Source organism: Equus quagga, chromosome 2 (genome assembly GCF_021613505.1).
Source record: "Equus quagga isolate Etosha38 chromosome 2, UCLA_HA_Equagga_1.0, whole genome shotgun sequence".
In the NCBI taxonomy this organism is placed as follows: domain Eukaryota; kingdom Metazoa; phylum Chordata; class Mammalia; order Perissodactyla; family Equidae; genus Equus; species Equus quagga.
Window position 1 is genome coordinate 67,979,029 of NC_060268.1, and position 20,562 is coordinate 67,999,590.

Below are 20,562 nucleotides of genomic sequence, written 5' to 3' on the forward strand. Positions count from 1 at the left end.
GCATTGACCAGTGTTGCCTGGTAGCGACTGGGCTGGAACTAAGGCTTCCTGACACTCTAGTTCTACTTTCTGTAATCGATCCCCTGGATGGTAGAGTTGGGAGGTGGCAGGATCCTCACCCTTTCATCCTTCCCATTCTCCAGCGGCAGGGCATCACTTGCCCAGTCATGAGCAGTGTTGGGAACTGCTGTACTCAGAGTACTACTCTGATAGTCCAGCCACACTGGATTCCCAAATCCCCTAACTGCCCTCTGGGTTCCCTTGGGTTCTGTCCTCCAGCTGAGACCTTCCCCAGCCACCTCTGGACCCCAGCTGGCCAAGTTCTCTACCCTGACCCAGCAGCCACAGTCCCCTGTCCCCACCTTCTTTCTGTACTCCCCCTCCCTACTCAAAATCCTTCTCTCCTTTCCACACTGTGCCCCTGTAGGGCCTTTGCTCTCCCTGTGCCTGAGTCCCACTCTTTCTCCATTGTGCTCTCCATCTCTGATGGTCAGCCCCATATTACAGATTCACATGGGTATTTGCCTCAAACCTTACATTTGTAATAAACACATGCATTACCATGGACCACACACTTGCATTTCCATCAACCAGACATGTCTTTCATAAAGTCCTCTGTCTTACCAAAGAATAGATGTCTACGTTGAACACAGGCATCACCAGCTACCATGTTTATTTTGAAATCATGAACATTTATAGGGGCTACATATTAGCCTAGAAGATTCCCATTGACATGAATATGTGTGTTCCTACTAAAACACCTGTACATTGGACAGCCAAGGAAGGCTCTGGGTTTGCAGATGATATGAACTGCTCTCCTATGTTACTCCCATGTCTGATCCAAATGACTTCTCTTAGGATTGCAGGATTGAGGCTCACTCCTTGGTCGTGTCTTAAAGGCACTCCCCTAAGTTTGGACTTAGGGGTACACAGATCCAGACCCACAATAACACATACAAAGCTGAGAGCCTCATGACCTTATGGGGGTACTTGGGATGTCTGTGCAGGATTCCTGGGGGCCACTGGGCTGTGTTAGAGTAGGTTTGAGGCCTAGGCCTGGGTTCTGTTGTCCCCTCCTCAGGTCCTCTGGCAGCAGGGAGTAGACCAGGAGCCTAGACAACCAGGGGCCTGCCTGCGGTCTCCAGCCCCGGAGAACAGGGTGAGCAAAGGGTGACCCGTGGGAAGGGGCGTGAGTGGCTCAGCATGGTCCTGGGGCCTCGGCCCCACTTCATTTGTTGCTACCCAGGGTTTGGCCTGTCCAGTCTCCCCCTTTCTTGGCAGGGTCTCTGAGGCCCTGAGAGGGCAGGTCAGAGGCTGAGGCAGGCTGGACCCAGAGCTCTGTGCCCTGTGGCCTCAAGAATCAGGTCGTGGTTGGGCTCAGGCCAGGTCAACCTTGATAGAACTGCGCTTTAACGTTCTCTTGGCAACAGCCATCACCGTGGGAGTAGAGCCCAGCCTTGGAATGAGAATGTAGACAAATGTGGGTTCAAATCTTGGTTCCTCCACTTTCCAGCCAGCTGGGAGGCGGCCGAGGAGTGAGGCTGTCAGGGTGGCCATGTGCATGGTTGCATGGGGGACATTCCAGCTCTAGTGGCCCAGCTGTGTGGCCTTGGGCTAGTGACTTCCCTTCTATGAGCCTCAGTTTTCCCCTATGTTAAACAAGGCCAGCAATGTCCATCACAATGGGAAGCGTCTAACACAGTGCCTGCATACAGCAAGAGCTCCTTAAATGCTAGCTCTATGGCTAATGCTAATATGGTTGATATTATTGTATCTTGGCGACCTTGGGGCTCAGTCTTCTCAATTGCAAAACGAGGTTAATGATGCTACTGAGGACCCCAGCTGCCCACATGATACCAAAGTCCTCCACTTACCAGCCCCTCTCCTCAGCAGCCATCTGACTGCCCTGTCTTTCCTGGAGACCCCAGCACAGAGCCCAGAGAGAGGGAGGAAAGAAGGCAGCAAGGAAATAAATATCTTGCCATCCATCCATCAGTTAGCAATAGTGGCGTCAGTTTTCATAGAGGTGGGGAATCTGCAAAGTAGTCAAAAAAATATTTCCTCTGTGACTCCTGCAGCCCAGCTGTTCTCTTTCCAGAAAAGTGCTGAGGGCTGAAAATAAAATAAAGGAGCAATGATAGAAAGACACAAGGAAAGGAGGGAGGGCGGAGAGGGAAGGAAGGGCAAAGCAGACAGGAAGAGAAGGGCACAGGGCATGGCAGCCGGGGGGTGGGGGGGGGGGGCGGCAAGGTTTTGCCAGGACCTTTCCGGGCTGCCTGGAACAGCATTGAGCAAGGCTGCCATAGACCCAGCATCGCCCTGAGCCCCAGCCACTGCCCGCCAGAACCTGGGCTCAAAGGCAGCACTGATGAAAGAAGCCTCCATGATGGTCAGCACTGGGGTCGTTTCTGTAAGTCTTCCTGCTCCACCTCAGGGAGGCCTCTGGGCCCCTTGGCCTTTGAGAAATGGTGGCATCTCAGCAGTGAGTTAAACACTGGCCTCGGCACTGGGCAGGAGACCTTGCAGAGGAATGTCCAGGCTCCCGCTCAGCGTCTGGCCATATTCTGACTCTGACCCCACAGTGGGCAATTGTACAGACCCCTACTCTGTCCGACCTCCACACCTTTGCACCTGCTGTTCTTTCCTCCTACAATGTTTGTCCCTCTCTCTGCATGTCAGGATCCTACCACTCCTATAAGACTGCCTCCTCCAGGGAGACCCCTGGGATTCCCACCCTCCCTGGAGTTTCTCTCTCCTCCCTTCCCGCTCTGATCACTATCTACCTTGTGTCAGACCCTTTTGTGAGCTGGGCCTATCTCTCTCCTGGCTTGTGCTTGGCAGACAGACCTGGGCCCTTTCAGCTCTGGCTTCCTAGTGCCTTCTGTCATGGGCAGGACAGCCCAGGGCCATCACAGGACCTGGTCTGAGAGCCTCCGAGGGCCTTGGGTTCTCAGCAGGCCACCCGCCCATCCCTAGACTCCCACCAGGGAGGCCACTAGGAAACAACCCACCCAGCTTCAGCGTCAGTGCCTGTAAAATAGGCAGTCAGACCAAATGAGTTCTTGTCCCCCAGCACACACCAACCGGCCCAGAGCCCTCCCCACACTCCACACCCCTCAGCTACAGTGACCCTGCCAGTCCCAGCTCTGCCACTCACCTCTCTCTGACCTTGGGCAAGTGACTGTGCCTCTCTGCCTCTTCTCCTCACCTGTAAAATGGGGCCACTAACAGAGCCTTCCCCACAGAGCCGGTGAGAGGAGGAAACAAGTCAGCGCCTAGATTGCAGGAGGGCCCTAGTGCCTGGCGCACAGTAAATGTGCAAGAAGAATTAGGCATTTTTATTTTTCCCCAGGCTCTGTAGGGCCTGCCTCCCCCAGGGCCAGCTTATAGGAGAGCACTCTCGCTGGCTGTCGGCGAATCCCAGCCCAGTCACTCATGCCCGTCAAAGTCCCCACCCTTCCTGGGGTGCTCCTGGAGACAGAGATGCCTCAGAGGCCCAGTGGAGGAAACCTCTCATGCTGGAACCTCAGGCCGTGGGGATGGAGATGGGAGAGTAATCACAGCAGACTCCCCCTGCGGAGAGGTCTGGGCCGGGGGCTGGCCCTCAGACCTGCCCCGAGGGTGGGTGCATACTCTGCCACATCTGCTCCCAGGATGAGGCTGGCTTGCCTGTTCCTGCCTGTGATCTATCTGTTCATAGATTTGTGACCTCTATTTGGGGTGCAAAGAGGAGGAAAGGAGAGCTTGGCCCTCTGGATGAATTGTGAGCCACAGCCTGTCCCCTCACCCCTCTCCTCTATCCTCACCCTCTACTCAGCTCTCTCTTGGTTGCCATCACCGCAGGGCGCTAGGAAGCAGTACTCCTTATGGGGACAGAACTAGAGTGTGCCAGCATGTGTGCCTAGGGGGGCGGTGCCTCTGTGTATATGCGCAGGTGCCCCTGCATGCTGGGGTCGGGTGGGGTGGGCTCCCTCCAGGGCTGCAGGCCTGGTCCACATGCACTTCCCTGCCAGGCAGCTAGAGCACAGGTGGGAACAAGCAGTGCCTTTACTGACGACGGGGTCTGTGGATGTGCCTGCCCCTATTATACCCCAACTAGGCTCATGCAGAAGACCCTTCACCACCCTTCTCATGTTGCTGGCCCCTGCCTGAAGCAGGCAGAGTAGGCAGTGCTGTCCCAGTTGGTAGATGGAGAAACTGAGGCCTGCTCATTCACTGGACTCACCTTGGACTGCCAGCCAAACTGAGGCTCTCTGGGGCCTCCTGCCTCCCCTGGAAGTGGAGATGTCTGTGGGGCATTTGGGATCCTGTGCTCCTGGGCTGTCTCCTCTTCCACGGCTGAGTAAGGCTGGCTAATGTCCACCACAAGGCGGAGAACTGTCAGCGAGGTGGGTCACTTTGCTTCTCTTTTTCCTTCAGTCCCAGAGCTGACTGCTGGCTTGAGGAAAGGCTGCCAGCCTTTCTAAAGGGGGTCTGGAGTCAGCTTTCCAGTGGGACAATTAGACATGTGTGGGTACCAAGTGAGCACAGGCAGGCAGCTAAGGGCCATTGAGGCCCTGCACGAGTTAAGGACCAACCTGCCTGGGGATGGGGGGGGGGGGGGTGAACACTGTAAGCCTCAATTTGTTCCTGATGCTTCCCACACTTCAGACATCAGCTGGCATTCATCTTTAGCTATGAGATGTGCAGGTATCCCCCCCACCCCGCCAACACACAGACGTTAACTAAATGCGAAAATGTTCCTGCCGAGTTCACGGGTGGAGAGAGAGCTGGGCACGGTAGAATGCATGGTGATGAGGTCCAACCCTCCTGCTTCTTGGGTTGACTCTAGGGAGAGAGACAGTGAGAAGGAGCAGGCCTTAGGGTTAGCCCTCCGTTACACTCCATTCTACCCACCCCACATGTTTCCTGGCCACCCTCCCTGGCCCCTGCTCCCTGTGCTGTGTTGTATAAAGTCTTTGCAAGCTGGCTGGCTAGGACTCCCTCCTCCAAGACCCCTTGGCCCCCTGATTTTGGGAGTGGGTGTGTGGTCTTCTTAATCCCACTGTCTTTAAGGGAAAATGGAGGCTCCCAGAGAAGCCAGTTCCAGGGGTGTGTGTATGGGAGGAGGAGTGTCTTGGTGTGCAGAAGGGGGTCCACAAGTCTGTGAGTCACTGGGAAATTTCTGGAGGGCACACCAGCCTCTCTCCCCACTCTCCTGATGAGCCACCACGACGGGGCAGGTATTTATGGCTGGTTTTCACGCCCCAGCAGGTGGTGTGAACACACTGCATCTGAGTGTACATGCTATGTTTTAGTTCGAGAGTGTGGGGGCCCTCCCATTGTCTGGGGCCTTCCAGATCTCTCTACTTTGGCCTGCCAGCCTGAGCCACGTCATTTACCCCATGGAGAGGATTCTCCTTAGGGATCCCCCATCTAACCCCAAACCTCTGTGACTGTCACCAGGGCCACATCTGGCTTCTGGTCCTGCCTCCACCAGGGTAAGTCACCTCCTTTCTGAGCTTCAGTTTTCTCATCTGTGAAATGGGCACAGTAGCCCCTTTTGCATGTGTTGCTGGAGGGATTGAGGGAGCCAGCCCAGTGCTGTGTCCATCAGCTTCAGGAGTGGCCAGTGAGAAGCTTGCCAGAGCTCAGTCTGCCCCTGGCTCAGCCCTCTCTGGGCCATGTCCTGTCATCTCAGGGGTGATGCACTGGGTTGTCTCTTGCCCTCCTGGTGTCACTCACACTTCCACCTTATGCCAGCCCCATTTCCCAGGTAACAGAAATTCCACAAGCAAGTGGTGGGCCCAGAAGGAGCAAACAGAAATTCCACAAGCAAGTGGTGGGCCCAGAAGGAGCAGGTAGATGCTCAGGTCTGCCCTTGGGACCTCTGGAGCCAGGGTACCCACTCACCCACCTGCCCTCCAGGCTGTGGACAGCCAGTTGTGAGGGGTGGGCTCCCAGGACAACGTGGGTAGAGAAGGGATAGTTGGCGGGCACAGCCTGGGTACAGACCACAGTTGCTGCTCCTCCCAGCACAGATGGGAAGCCTGGATGGGGGCTTGGGATTTCTGCCTGCAGACTGATGGGCCTTGGAGAATAGGGGAGACGCAGAAAAGTCCTGCTCAGGACACCTAACGCTGACCACGCAACAGAGACAACACTTGACATTTAACAATGATACACACAGCACAGATCTGCAACACAACACAGTTACTTTAAAAAAAAAACACAAAAAAAACTGGATACATACACAAAGCAGATCCCGCTGCACCAACCAGACTCATGATCACAACGGTTCACCCTCTTGAGGGCCAACTATGTGCTGGTCCTGTTACCAGGGCTCTGAATGGATGATGTCGTTTAATTCTCATGACCCTTTGGAGCAGGGGAAGGGACTTGCTCCAGTGCTCTGCCCAGAGGGTCCATCTTCCAGAAGGTTCTCCCACTCATCACACCCACTCATTTCCTTGTTTGCAGATATGTCATCCTCTGCCCAGTTCCCTACTAGAGGGAGATGAGGAAGGAGGGCAAAAAGCCCTGGGTATCCTGCCTGGAGGTGTCACCAGACTCTCAGGAATGGTTTCCCACATCCATACCTGAGATTTTCCCTTGGCTTGCTGCCTCTGGGCCAGAGCTGTGGCTTCTCTTTGAATGTAAACCCTAAACCATGGAGCTTGGGGACCACCTCAGTACCTCCACCTCACTGACCTCTGTGCTATCACTAGCAGGACAGCACACCCAAGAATGGCAGAAAAGGACCTGCAGGCTCCTACAGCCAGAAGAGGCCCTGCAGCAGCTCTGTGGACCTGAGGCTCCTGGGCTTTCCTCCTTGCATGCCCACCTTCCACATGCCCCATGAGCCTCTCTTCATCTTGGTGTACCCTGACAACTGCTGATGGTTCCCACAGTCCTTGTCAAGGTCTGACCTAAATAAGGGAGGATAGAGGACCCTTCTTGCCTTTGAGGGTTGCCTCAGGCCCCAGTCCTACTCCCAGGGCCCTGGGTCTCCCCTGAGCTCCTGGACAGCCCTGCTCTCCCACCTGCTCCAGCCCAGGCAGACTTCCTGCTCCCTAGTCCTTCTCAGCTCCCAGCACAATCTAGGGGGCCAGGGTAGGTCCACCTGTCACCGGCCCAGGGGTCTGGCTGCCTTTTTCTCCCCTGACCCTCTGAGAGAAGTAGAGTAAGCTGGAGAGATAGACGAGAGAGCGATAGAGAAGGACAGACCCTTGATGGGTCAGGAAGGGGCTGATAGTGATCTCTGGGGTCCACGAGTAGCTGTGGCTTGACCAGCCCACCCCCAAAAGTACACATGCTCAGTTCTTTGTAGCAGTGGGGGGTCATACCACCACAACTTCTGCATGCTCCCACCTTTCAGTTTGTTGCAGACTTTGAAACCAGACAAACATGTTCCAGCTTCCCCACATATGACCTATGTGATCCTGGGCAAAAGATGTCCCCTCTCAGGGCTGGGGGGGTGGGGCGGGCGTGGCACGGAGGTGTCCTTAGGGCCCAGAGTAAGCACCTATTCCCAAGATTTGTCCCTCAAAGATGCCTCCATCCTTCTCTGACCAGGCTACCTGGCTGTCACTGCAGGCACCTGTCCCAGCTGTCCCCACCCTGCTGGGCAGGTGATGGACAGGCAGGTGCTGAGGGCCAGAGCTTTCAGGCAAGAAGAGAGCTCCTGGGAATGCCATACCACAGTGGCTGTCAGAGCGCTTGTCCCAACCACAATGCGAGGCCGTGGACTGAGCGTGAGAATCTCCCTACCTCCTCTGGAAGCTGAGTTGAACTGGTGTGGGGAGAGGCAGGGGGCGCAGGCTCCAGACTCCAGGCTTTAGCGCTGACTTGCTGTGTGATCTTGGGCAGCCACTGATGCCTCTGTGCATCTGCAAAATACGCCACAGAGGGACAGACCAGGGCTGCACAAGATAAGATGAGGAGCGCAGAAAGGACTCCTGGAGGAGAGGCCCAGCTCAAAGCGTAGCTGATCTTTCAGGATTCCCTTCTTTCCTCTTGGAGAAGGAAACCACTGGCAGAAAGAATGCTCTCCTAGGGGCTATTTCAGGACCCGGGGAGGAGCCTGTCTGCTGCCCAAAGCCTGAGTGGCAGGCCCAGCCCCGCCCTGTGTGGCCTTGGGCAGGGGATAGAGGGTGATCTGGCTGCCTCTCCAGGGCCAGGCCGGGGTGGGGGGCACCTCCCCTAGGCCCAGACGGCCTCCTTTTGCCTGGTGTGGCCTTTGGCAGGGCTGAGCACAGCAGGGGCACCCACGTGACTAAACTAGGCTGACTGTGCCACCTCCCAGAGGGAGTGTCTCAGAGACTGCAGACCCCAGCCAGAGACAGTGGGGCTTAAGCTCTTGATCATCAAGGAGCCAGAATGCTAGTGGCCCAGCCATCCTCCTACCCTCCCCTTCCCCATGAGGCCTCTCTGTTGGCAGCTCTGGCTCCGGGCCCTGCCTCCATCCTCCTCCTCTCTCCCTGGGGGTAGGGGTGCCCTGTGTGTGGTGGAGCCTGGCGGGGGTGGGGGACCAAGCCCTGGCAGCTGGACACCGTCACCTTCCTCAGCTGTCTCCCCCTTCCTACTAATGTCCCAGACTCAGGCTTTAATGGAGCGTAACTCGAGCCTGGAAGAGGGAAGCCTCATCAGGCCTGATCTAATTCGGAGCCTCTGTGAGATGGGGTGGCTGAGGAAGGTGGAGGGAGTGCCCTGTGCACAAGGGCCTGTTGGGCACCAGGAATATGACATACATGTGCTCCTAGGACCCTCCCCACAATCTTCCAAGGTAGACGTGACTATCCTCAGGTAGCATGCATGGAAAGCAGCTCAGAGAGAGTGGATGACTTGCCCGAGGTCACACAGCCAGTAAGTGGCTTCCCTGAGATATGCACCTTGTGTGTCTGGCCCCAGTGTCCAGTTCTTCCCAACACCCGGACTAGCCTCAGAACATCAGGCTGGGCAGGACCTCAGAGTTCTTCAGGCTCTTCTAACATCCTGTGTCAGGTTTGTCTAGCCTCTCTTCGCATGTGGCAGTGATGGGGAGCTCATGGCCTGTTTTTGGCTCCTCATGTCTGTGGACCTCTTTTCTCTCCCCCACCACCAGACTCCACAGTAGGTCAGGATGGGGCAGGGAGTAGGGAAGCCAGTCTCTCAGCTTTTCTCCACACCCACCCCTCATCCATCTCACTCTGCAATCAGGGATGGTATGGGGGGAGCCTTTGCAATGCTGAGCAGCCGGCCACCCCTTAGCTAACAAGCTGTTTATGGGTGCGACATGACACCTGCTTTCTTCTGTATAACTTCAATAATTTATGCGCATATTAGCGGCCAGCCTGCCACCCTGGGTCCCAGCCAGACAGGACAGGGCGCTGCAGCCCGGTGCCTCTGCTGATATTTACTCTCTCCTACCATCAATTATTAAGGAGCTCTCTTTCGTTTTAGCACATAATTACATGCGCCGTTATGGTTCAAATTCCCCTGCTATTAATCCCTCTGGAGAAGGGCCTGGCCTGCCCAACAGGGCTGAGCTGGCATGGAGACCCAACTGGTTGGAGAATGCAGCAGACAGACACCCTATCTGGGAGAGAGACAGTGGCAGCCTCAGCCCCACACCCCCTCTCAGCTGAGCTGGTCGCCGTTGCTGGCCTTCCTTGGGGCCAACTAACTCTGCCACCATCCCAGGGTTTGAGCCTTTGCACCTGCTGTCCTCTCTGCTCCGAGCACCCCCTCTTCTGTACAGCTGGTTGACTCCTACTCACCCTGTGGATTTCAGCTCAGCATCACCAACTCCTGGTTGTCCGGCCTGACTCCCCAATGTCTGCTCTATGCATGCGCAGCTCCCCAAAGCTTGCCTCTGCCTGATCACATTGCATTGAGTCTTGTGCTCTAGACCATGGGCTCTTTGGGGCACAGAAAAATCTGTAGCGAATGTTTGTTAGGTGAATGAGTGAATGAATGAGTAGATAGATAGATGAATGCCTCCACCTGCCTCACCACTAGTGAGCCCTCTGAAGCACCTGCTCCTGCCCCTTCCTCCAGGAAACCTGTCCTGATTGCTTCAGCCACACACATCTCCCTCTCCTCCCAACTCCTCCAGACCCTCCTGGTGTGGGCTGGGATCCCCTAGAGGGCAGCAAGGCCCAGACCTTCCATCTCTGCCCCCAGCACCAAAAAGAGGGCTGGTCAGGATGGAGGGAAGGTGAATCTCAACAATCTCAGCTCTGCTCTGTGGCCTGGGGAAGTTGCTCATCCTCCCTGATCCTGTTTCCTCATTGATTCTGTGGGGATGATAACAGTTCCTACTTTACTGGGTTGTGGTTGAGGCTTCTGTGAGATCATTCATAAAAGCACCTGATACAGGGCCCAGCACAGTGTAGGTGCTCAAGCAGTATTCCTTAACCTCAGCCATTGTCTGCCTGTGAACTGAGGCAATGCAAAACTGAACCAAACTGAACTGCGTTGAACTGAAGCATATTATTCACACGTTCTCTTGTCCAGGGCTCCTTGTGTTTAGTCTCCCATGCTATGTAGCTGGCCCCGGGCTTGGCTCACGGGGGCTCTGCAAATATTCCAGATGGATTAGTCAAGACATTCCCAGCATCTCAATCCACACCTACCAAGGGGGAAGGGGGCAAGTCTCTCCGTGCTACAGAAGGATAGACTGAGGCCAGGGAGATAATGTGGCCTCCCTCACATTAGTGGCAAAGTGGGGACCCAAGCCCTGGCCCCCCGCTGGCCTTGAAAGCCCAGGAATATCTGCCTGGAGGCCCTGTGCTTCAGTTTCCTCCTCTGTAAGAAGAGATAAGAATAGGATGGACCCCAGGGATTGTTGAAAGGATAAAATGCTCATGGCAGACACTCCAGAGGATGGGGTTCAGGATAGGCCAAGTCTATCCACCCCCCTCCTCTCTCCCCAGAGGTTCCGCCCCCCAGGAATCAGTATGGAGCATTCTCATGCATGGTTTTGTATTTTTCCTATATATGTAGGTATCCAACACAGTTTATAGAGTTTGGGGCTTGTTTTTAAACCTTATATAAACGACACTATCTTGTGCATATCTTTAGTCTTTTTCCTCCACATTGTGCTTGTCAGATCAGCCACGCTGACTTGCGTAGCCCTGGCTTAACATTTTCATTGCTGTGTAGTATTCCACTCTGTGATTATACCACCTTCTGTTCCTGCCTCCTCTCAGTGATAGGCATTTAGGGCATTTCCAACCCTTCACTATTAAAACATTACACCCTGTGAACGTTCCTGGACTTGTTGTCCATGGACGTGTTTCTCCAGGGTCTATGCCTGGAAGGAATTCTTTGGGTTATAGAGTGCAGCTTTTCAACTTCACTAGATAACCACCAAGTCGCCTTGTCTTTTTTCACCATGGCCGGCTGCAGGCCCTTTGCCTTCATTATCTCAGTGCCCCCACCAGGTTGGGAGAAAGGAATTTTTATGCCTACTTTACAGACAGAACATGTATTAGTTATCTCCTGCTGCATAACAAATCACCCCAAAACTTACTGGTGTAAAACAACAAATATTTGTTATCTCACAGTTTCTGTGAGTCAGGAATCCAGGAGAGGCTTACCTGGGTGCCTGTGGCTAAAGTATCTCACAAGGCTGCAGTCAGGGGGTCAGCCAGAGCATCAGTCATCTCAAGGCTGGACTTGGGGACGGTCTGCTTCCAAGCTTGCTTGTGTAGCTATTGGCGGTTCTCAGGGCCTTGTGGGGTGTCGGTTCCTTTCTGTGCAGGCTTCTCAACAGGGCAGCTAATAACATGGCAGCTGGCCTCTGTCATAGCAAACAAGCAAGTGATGGGGAGAGGGTACCCAGGATGGAAGCCAGAGTCCTTTTGTAACCTCACCTCAGAAGTGATAGCCCATCACTTCTGCCATATTCTGTTCGTTAGAAGTGACTCAATTAGTCTAGCCTACACTCAAGGGGAGGGGATTACACAAGGGTGGGAATACCAGAAAGCAGAGACCATCGGGGGTCATCTTAGGGGCTCTCTATCACAGGGCAACTGAGGCTCAGAGAGGTGAAGTGACTTGTTCAGGGTCACACGGCCCTTAGAGACAGAGTCAGGACTGGAACTCAAGACTGCTTGACTCTGAGGCTGGATACCTTCTGAGCTGCCACACTGCCTTTGACTTAAGTTAATAACAGGTTCCGACTGAAGTTAATAAACAAGTCTCCTGTGCAACAGAACTCAAGACAAGCACTTAATGAATGGATTTGCTAATAGCGCTGCCTGTTTGCACATATTAGCTTAAGTTCCCCCTGACATGATCCATGGGGACAGCCGAGCCTGGCTCTTGGGAGAAACTGCTCTGCCAAGCCAGGAGCCCAGATTCCTAAAGAGCCAGGGAGTGGTCCCTTTAGTCATACAGCTTTTTGGTTTTGCCCTAAATTTAATCATTTGGGTGTTTTTTGCAGTTTTTGTTTTTAAATAGAGTGCACACTTCCCTGTGTTCTGAGGAGAGCTGACTGCAAGGTCTGGAGCATCAGGTATTCCCCTGGAGGGACTGCGGGGCGGGCAGGGCGGGCAGGGCGGGCAGGGCAGTCGGCCCCGGACGAATGTCCGGCTTCTCAGCTCCTATGGCTACAGCAGCCAGGCACCCAGCTCAGCAGGGCTGTGTGGCCAGGCTGGATAGGGGCCAGCCCCAGGACCTCAGCTTTCTGTCAGGGCTTCTGCCTTGGGTCCTCCAAAGGCCTTTTGGCATCCCATGATTTTCAGGGTCATTCCAAATAGTGGAGGTTGCTGCCCACATTGCCTTCAGATAAGTGAATGTCACAAATGCTGGAGCATTTCCAGTGGAGGTGTGAGTGACCCAGGTCCTGAGATGAGGGGAAGTGAGAGCTGAGGATTCAAGAGTACCCCTGCCCCCATGCCTCTGCATCCCTTTCTCCAGAGGAACCCGTTGCTCCTTCCTGATTAATGATTTCAGTCGAGTTTAATTTGCATCCATCATACCCTCTGAATAAGGGCTCTGCGCCCTCTGCGGAAACTGGAAGGGACACAGGATCATTCCCTGCCCTCAGGGGACTCCCAGTTCTCAGAAGACAGAGAACTTGGTCCAGACCTCTCCTAGTGGGAATGCTGAAAGGGACCTTTGGATAGACCCCATCTTTGCAGAGGGGCTGCGGTGTCAGGGAGCAGAGAACAACCATAACAGTAAGTATAATAACCATAAAAACACCTACATTTATTAAGCACCTACTGCATGCCAGGCTCAGCATCAAGTACTGGGTATACATTTAGTCAGGAGATCCTCACACCAACTCCGAGAAATGGGTCCTACTGGTATTCCCATCTTACAGAGGGGAAACTGAGCCTCAGAGAGATGCCCAAGGACACAAAGCCCAGCTCAGAGCAGGAGACGGAGGTGCTTAGAGAAAGCTTCTGGAAGGAGGGGGCCACACAGGGCCCTGAATTGGAAAGGGAGGAGGGGAAAGGATTCAAGGAAGCAGGTCTAGGGTCTGAGAAAGCTCTCGATGACAAGACATGCCTGCAGTGGGGGCTGCCAGGGAAGAGGATGCCCCAAGGAAGTGGGGGTGGGGCTTCCATACTGCTGCCCTTGGAGTCTTGGCCTCAGCCTGTACTCACAATGGATGGCCCTCCATGTCAACCAACGCATGTCCACATCCAGTTGAGCCAGCCACTGTGCAAAGAAGTCCCTTTCAGCTGAGCCCTGGTGCCCTTCCCTGTGCTGGCTGCCTGTCCCATGCAGGACTTGGAGGACCAGAGCTGGGTGGGGTGCACCTGAATGAGTGACCTTGACTAAGTCCTTTCCCTTTTAGGTACCTCAGCCTAACCCTCTGTAATATGCCTAGGTGGGACTGTGGCATCCTGAGTCTCTTCTGGCTCTTGGGGAGGGGCTAAAGAGGGGGCAGGAAGGCCCACACCCTGGCTGCAGTTCCTAGGCCCACTTCTAGAGGGGACTTTCCTGCCAGCCCCTCATCTACCCCCCACCCCAGTGCCCCCAGCTGCACCGGCATGGGGCTCTGACCTACGGATTTTTTGCCACTTCCTGATCCACTTCACTCCAGCCTGAATCTCTAGGACTTCATCATCCCAGTGGCCGCAGTGACCCCAGCATGGGTGAGTGTGGGGCTTTGTCAGTGGCTCTTGGAGGCTACAGGGCCCCATGCTTCTGGGCTTCAGCCCACTAGGCATTCAAGGAGCCCCTGCCTGAGGCCTCATCCCAGTCTGCCCACTGTCTAGGCAGGGCCACAGAGCCCTGAGCTTAGAGACCTCCGGCCCAACCCCTCATTGCATAGCTGGGAAACTTTCACCTAGGGACAGGGAGTGAGCTCTGAAGGTCACACAACAAGTTTTAAGAAGAGCGCTCAGAATCCAATTTGTGGCATAAAGCGGGACATGCGGTCCACCTGCTCCACAGGGACCTCCAGCTGGATGCTGGCTCCAACCCACTACCCCAGCTCTGTTCCATGCCCGGTGCCACTTGCCCAGCCCCTACCTGCCTCCCCAGCTCCTGGTCTCCATTTTTCCTGCTAATTAGAGGTTGTAGCAATGACTCCACTGTCCCAGCCATTTTAGAGCTGTCATTAATTTCAAGTGCCTTCAGAAATAATCATCATTGTAAAACCCCTCTAGCTGCTAGGATGCAAGCGGGCAGGAGCAGCACAGAGCAGGCATGCAGGCAAGCCTGTGTGTGCCACACATTCCTTCCTGTGCCTTGGGGCCCAGTCCTGCCTGCTGCATCCACAGCCTCCCAGAGTGGGGGAGAACAGAGCTTGGGCTCTGATGTCAGACACACACAGAGCTTCAAGGCCCAGCTCTCCCTCTTACAAACAGAGTGAACTTGGACAGGATACCAGCCCTCCCAGAACCTGTTTTTTCCTCTGTGTAATGGGCACAGCACTACCAATCTTGAAGTAAGACAAAGTATGTGAAGTATAGCTCAGAGCTTGACTTACAGTAGGAACTGAATAAATGTTAGAGGGTCCCGTCCCCTACTCCAGAGTCCCCTGGCAAACCCATTCCAGCTCCTTTGCTTTGCTGGGAACACTCAGGCTGCAGCAGGCTGGCTCCTTCTGCTTCCAGATATCAGCTCCTCCGTCATCGGGGCTTGCTGAGTTTTCACCCTGAAGCCCACTCATGAGACATGGGCTCAGGCCTGCTCCTGGGAGCTCCTGCTCAGAGCACAGAGAAGGAGGAGACTGGGCCCTTGCCTCTAAGGCCATTTCAGTCTGGGGAGGGGAGACAGGAATGGAAGAGATTGGTCTTAGCTTGGTCTTGACGCTCAGGTGGAAACCAGGGTAAGGGCATGCTGAGCAGGTGGGCCAGCGAGGACAAAGGGCTGGAGGAGTGGGTGAGGATATAATCCCCAGTTGTGCCAGTGAAGTTGGACTGGGCCCCCCTGATGTTTCACATTCTTATGGCCCTGAAATCTCTGAGAGGTTGGGGGCCACCTTCCCAGACAGGAGTGGAGAGAGACAGGTTCTGCAGCTCACGCAGAGGCTTCTGACGGGGTGAGGACCCAGGGACAGGACCCCCTTTTATGGGGTCTCTAGTGACAAGGCCAGGGGCCTCCACTCTCACCAGGCCCAGGCTGGACTCTCAAAAAGGCCTTTTCTCCAAGTTCTTCCCCAAAAGCCTCCCCCTCCCCAATATTTCCACAGGTGCAATGAGACAGGGGACGGTGGGAGGGGTCATATCTTTTGGAGAAACGGAAAGGGAAAGGACTTGGATACTGTTTACAATGGAGAACTAAGGCTGCGGGGCAGTTCCTCCCAGACACAGCTCTTTGGTCATCCTGGTTGCCTTCAAGACTCAGAGGGATAATGGTGGGCCCCAGCATATCCCTCCCCAGGAGGCAAACTTCCTCAGCCAGCATCTGGGGGCTGCAGGCTGGAGGCAATGGGTTCTCCCCCATTTCTCCGCCGAGATCACTGAGGCAGGGAGCAGGTGAGTGGGTGGCGGAGATACTTGGTGGCCGCGCAGTCCCTGCGTCAGTCGCCGCTCCAGGAATAGCCCCCGCCCCCGCTCCCGCCCCCCCAGAGGGTCTGCACGCCCGGCGGGTGCCTGGCGGAGCCTTTACGCAGGAGTTGGAGAGCGTCTATTCCTGTCGGGCTGGTGGGAGGAGGCGGCGCGGGAGGGCAGGAGCTCACGGTTAACTCAACAACAGCTGGTGGGGGGGTGGGGGAGAGGGGAAGCTGTGGAACCTGGGAAGGGGCTCCAGGCAGCACAGAGTTGAGAGGCCAGGGAGCCGCCTTCGCTGGGCTCTTGGAGGGAGGGAGACTCCTGTGCCGCCTCCTCTCTTCCCCTCCCACCTGTAAGTCCCTCTGCCAAGCCCGCCCCCTAGTGGTTTACTCAGCTTTAGAAGGCTATTCAAATTCCTTTTCCAGGCTTTACTAGCTGTGTGACCAGGGGCAAGTCCTGTAACCTGTCTGAGCCTGAGCTTTCTTCTCTGTCACAAGGGGAACAGCAGCGCCTCCTCTCTGAGTTGTTGGAGGATGAACGTAGAGTGCACAATACAGCATCTGTATCTGCTAGGAAGGGCTCTAGCTAGGCCTAGGATGAGGATGGACATAGAGAAGACAGGAGACGGTTCTCCAGGCAGAAGTGTCCAGAGTGGTGGTGTGGCAGTGAGACTGAGAAGTACCCAGACTCTGTTTAGCTGGAACGAAAGGTGCATGCAACTCTTTGGGCTGTGTGTGTGAGGCTGGACAGTGGAGAAGCAAGATGGTGCTGGGGTTGAGGGAAAACTGGTGGCCCCACCATGCCAGCCTGATGTCTGCAGTGAATGTCAGGCAGGCTCCGTGGGGGTTGGGGCAGGATTCCAGGGTCTGTCTCAGAGACTGAGAAGCCTTGGGCCAGTCTCCTGCCCTCTAGCCTCAGCTTCCTTCTCTCTATGTGGAACCCCTACCCTGTGGGCTTAAGGTGTCAGGAGCACTAATGTGCTAATGGGGTGCACTCCCAACAGTGGAGAAGGGGTGAGTGTGCCTGGTAGTGTCAGGAATGATGGTCATTCCAATCAAATTAGCTTAGTGTTAAAGGGCATCTGGCTTCAGGGAGATGGAAGGTGTATAGTGGAAGGAGGTGAGGTCCCAAGGATTGTAGGAGTCTTTGCCAAGAAACCTCTGTCAGCTGATTCTCTGTATCTGCTGGTCAAGGAGAATCTGGATCTCTGAGGAGTGGTCCCATTCCCTGGGCCCGTCTGAGTATGTGGCCCCAGCCCAGGATCCTCTGGACCGTTGGGGAGCGGCGGAGGGACAGCCAAGCCCAGACTGAGGCTCTGGGCTGCTCTGTGCTGTTCGCTGGGTGCAGTGCCCACGGCCAGAGCCGGCCAGAGCGGCCTGCTGCCCTCTGCTGGACAGGAAGGCAGGCTGGGCGGGGACCCAGGCAGCAAAGGGTAGCGCAAGACTCGGCTCGAGGTAGAGCCGCGGAGCTGGTGCGCCTTCCTCGCGGTCCCTCCGGGCTTCCCTCTCTACCTGATTCACCCCAAGGCCGCCCCGATGTGGGCCCTCCAGCTATTCGCCGAGATTTCCGAGAAAAGGGGACAAGGCGCGGGACGGAGGTTCCCGGCCTGACCCTACCCACGCCGTCCTCCAAACAACCCTGGCTGGGTGGGGAGCCTTGCCTGTTCACGTGCGTGTGTCCGTCCACAAAGCAGGGTACAGTGACCCCAGTTGACACGGGTGACACACGCGAGCGTGCGCGCACACGCCCAGGGAGGACTTCGGGTCAGACTCCTCGGGCCCGTGCTGCCCGGGACTCCTCGGAGCCCGGGACTCGGAGGGGCGCGGCCGTGTGCAGGGCTGGAACACCGGGGCCGTGGCTCAGGCGCCAGGCTGACGCGCCCTTCGCCTGCGCCCCCCTTGCCAGTTTCGCTGCCCCATGCATAAGGGGCAGTGGTTGGGGTGCGCCTCGCTCTCCGCCCCCTTCGAGTCCCCGCCTCACCACCCCCTCCCTTGGTTTTGCGGCCGCGCCTTCTCCTCCCCCGCCTGGCTCTGGCTCGCTCGCTGCCTCCCTCCCTCGGCCCCTCCCTCCCTGGCTCTCTCCTCGCTCCTCGCGCTCCCTCCCCGCGCCGCGGCAGAGCGCGGAGCCCGGGCGGGCAGCCGGCGCGGGCAGCCGGCGACAGCGCAGGCGGTGGGTCGTGGTCCCGGCCCCCGGAGCGTGCGGAGTCCCACCCGCGCCGCTCCGGCCCCTCTCCTGACGCGGGGCTCCGAGCAGCATGCGCGGCCGCTGCCCACCGGTCTCAGCCCTGGCTCCGGCCCCGCTGCGGAGCGCGCCCGGCCTCGACCCCGGCCCTAGCGGCAGAGACAGAGGCGGCGGCGGCGGCTCCAGGCCGGCCCGGGGTGCGGAACCAGGCTCGTGGAACCGGCATCGCGCGTCCTGAGCGCACCCGCCCCTCTGCCTGCCGGGGCCGCGGTCTCCTGCCTACCCACCCCCGGGCTCTTGCCCTGGCCCCGGTTCCGGCTCCGGCTTGGCTCCCGCCCGCGTGGCCAGACAGACGGACGGTTAGCCCTGAGAGGGTGCGTGCACTGCCAGGCGGAGGTGTCGGACGAGGAGGAGGAGACGGAGGGGGGGGCTGGGCAGGGGCTGGGGCCCGGCGGAGGAAACATGCGATTGGCGACCAAGCCGAGCGGACGGACTGCGCGCCCAAGATGCAGGTGAGCCCGGCGGCCGCGGCCCAGCCCGGAGAGGGCAGCCCCGCTGCGAGCGCCGCCGGGGGCCGCCGTCGGCCCAGGCTGCGTCCTCCTGGGGCTGCGGGGCCCCCCACCGCTACCCAGACCCTCTTTTGGGATCACAGATCTGAAGATTCTTCCTTTTCCGTTCTTCCCACCCCAACAAATTCCAGGTTGGCTAGCTGGGACCCCAGAGCTACGGAGGGGCCCCCACCGGCGTCCTAGTCCTGCTGGTCCTCCATTGGCCCTACCATTCCAACGCTGGTCACCCTGGAGGGTAAGCCCCTGCTCAGCGCTGGGTGGCTGCCTCTCTCCACAGACCCTGGATACCCCCCAGGCAGCCCTAGCCAGCACCAGGTCCCCCTAAGCTGGTGGATGCAGGTCAGGGACCAGCTTCCTCCACAGGCTCCAGCCCAGGCACCAGCTCTCTCCCCTCACAAGGAGCAGCCCCTTTCCAGCTCTTGCCCATCAGGGGGAGAAAAGGAGAAATGGGGGTAGGGATAGTGGTTGGGTTGAGGAGGACCCAGGAACCCTTCAGGGTTCTCCCCTTTGTCTGTCTTCAGCCCAGGCTTCTCACCTCCTCCTGCCCCACTTTTCATTCTGAGGCAGAGCCTGTGGGAGGTGGAAACCAGCTGAGAAGAGGAAGGTGAGGAGGGAGCCCCTGCTCTGCCCCCCACCCCTGGAAGGTGGGCTGTGGCTTCCTGCTCCCCAAGGTACCCCCAGGAGATATCTCCCTCCAGGTGGACCCAACTGTGAGGAGGGGTGGGGCCAGGCCCAGTGGCAGTCCCCTCCCTGTTTTTTTGCCCTTGGTCCCAGCCCAGCCCCATCCAGCCCTGGTTCTGCAGGCATCGGCATCTCCTCTTTGTTCTCAGAGGTCCTGGGGTCGAGGTGGGGGAGAAGGGGCATCTGGGAGGATGGGAATGGCTCTGCCCTGGTGGGTTGGGAGTGCAGGAGGCCCTGAGGTGGGGGAGCAGTGCCATCTAGGCAGTCCTCTGCTTGGCTTGGGTAGCTGGAGGGTGTGCAGCCCAGCCTGGCCGGTGGCTCCAGGCTCAGCCCTGCTGGTCATTGTGCCAATGGCTCTAGCAGTCGTGCCTCCCATGCCCAGGGAGCAATGAACCGCGGCACCCAGGCGGCAGAGAGCCTGGGGCTTCCCCACGTTCAGCGGGGAGTGCCAGTGAGGAAGAGAGGGTCTGCTGTTTTGTCCTCGTGTGGGCCGGGAGGGGCTCAGAGTCCTCACACCTCTGGGAAGATCCCAGCACCTGGTCTGCTGGGACAGCTTGCCTGGCCTTCCTGCTTTCTCCCCATGCCCTGAGGCAGGAGCGAGGATAAGGTGGCAGAGGTGAGAACTCCTTAGAACCCAGATAGGGGCTCCCAGCAGCACCCAGCTGCCCTCCTGGAGGGGGGCATAGCAAAGGCAAGGACAGGCCCCCTCTGGTCTTCTTGTCTCTACCCCCTCCCCCACTCCCTGCCAATTTAAATGTGAGATGGGCCTTGGGTAGGGCTTGGTCAAGGCTAAGGAGTTAGAGTGGGCCCCTAATCCAAGGGGCCGAGTTTTGAGGGATGGGTGTGTGCCCGAAGCTGAGTATCATGGCACCTGGGCTGAGGGCCCCTGTGTGACTAGAGGGAGATGGAGCGACTGCTCTACTCCTTGCAATAGTCCTCTTTGATCCTGCGGGTCAGCTCCTCCATCCCCTGCCTCTGAATACCTGTTTTTTTCCCATACTAGATATTGCTTTCTAAAAGCCAGAATTCCAGAGGGACACTGGAGGGGGAAAAAACCTCTCTTGTGAGGGTGGGTTGTTGTTCAGCATAAAGCCAGACAGGATCGCTGGTCCTGTGATGGCTCATCTGGTGCTGTTCTCCAAGTACTTCCTGAAGCAAATGGCAGGAGGATCGCAGTTCGGGCTGGGGGGGGTCAGTCCTGTTGAGAAGTG

General features: G+C 56.9%; 1 protein-coding gene across 3 annotated transcripts in view; it reads left to right on the plus strand.

Moving 5' to 3' along the window:
- Positions 1–20,562, plus strand: part of LOC124235582 (leucine-rich repeat and immunoglobulin-like domain-containing nogo receptor-interacting protein 1) — a 65,105-nt gene that overhangs the window by 29,331 nt on the left and 15,212 nt on the right. Inside the window, exons 1-2 of one of the 3 annotated variants that reach the window (XM_046653809.1) lie at positions 18,531–18,613; positions 18,802–18,905. The exons of 1 other annotated variant lie outside the window; for it this stretch is intronic. Coding sequence is in view for 1 of the 2 variants with exons in the window: in XM_046653808.1 (XP_046509764.1) it covers positions 18,608–18,613 (6 nt within the window). In the remaining variant the exon portion in view is untranslated. Of the gene's footprint in view, positions 1–18,412; positions 18,614–18,801; positions 18,906–20,562 lie in introns of those variants that run through there. One more of the 3 variants, XM_046653808.1, reaches the window with a different exon arrangement.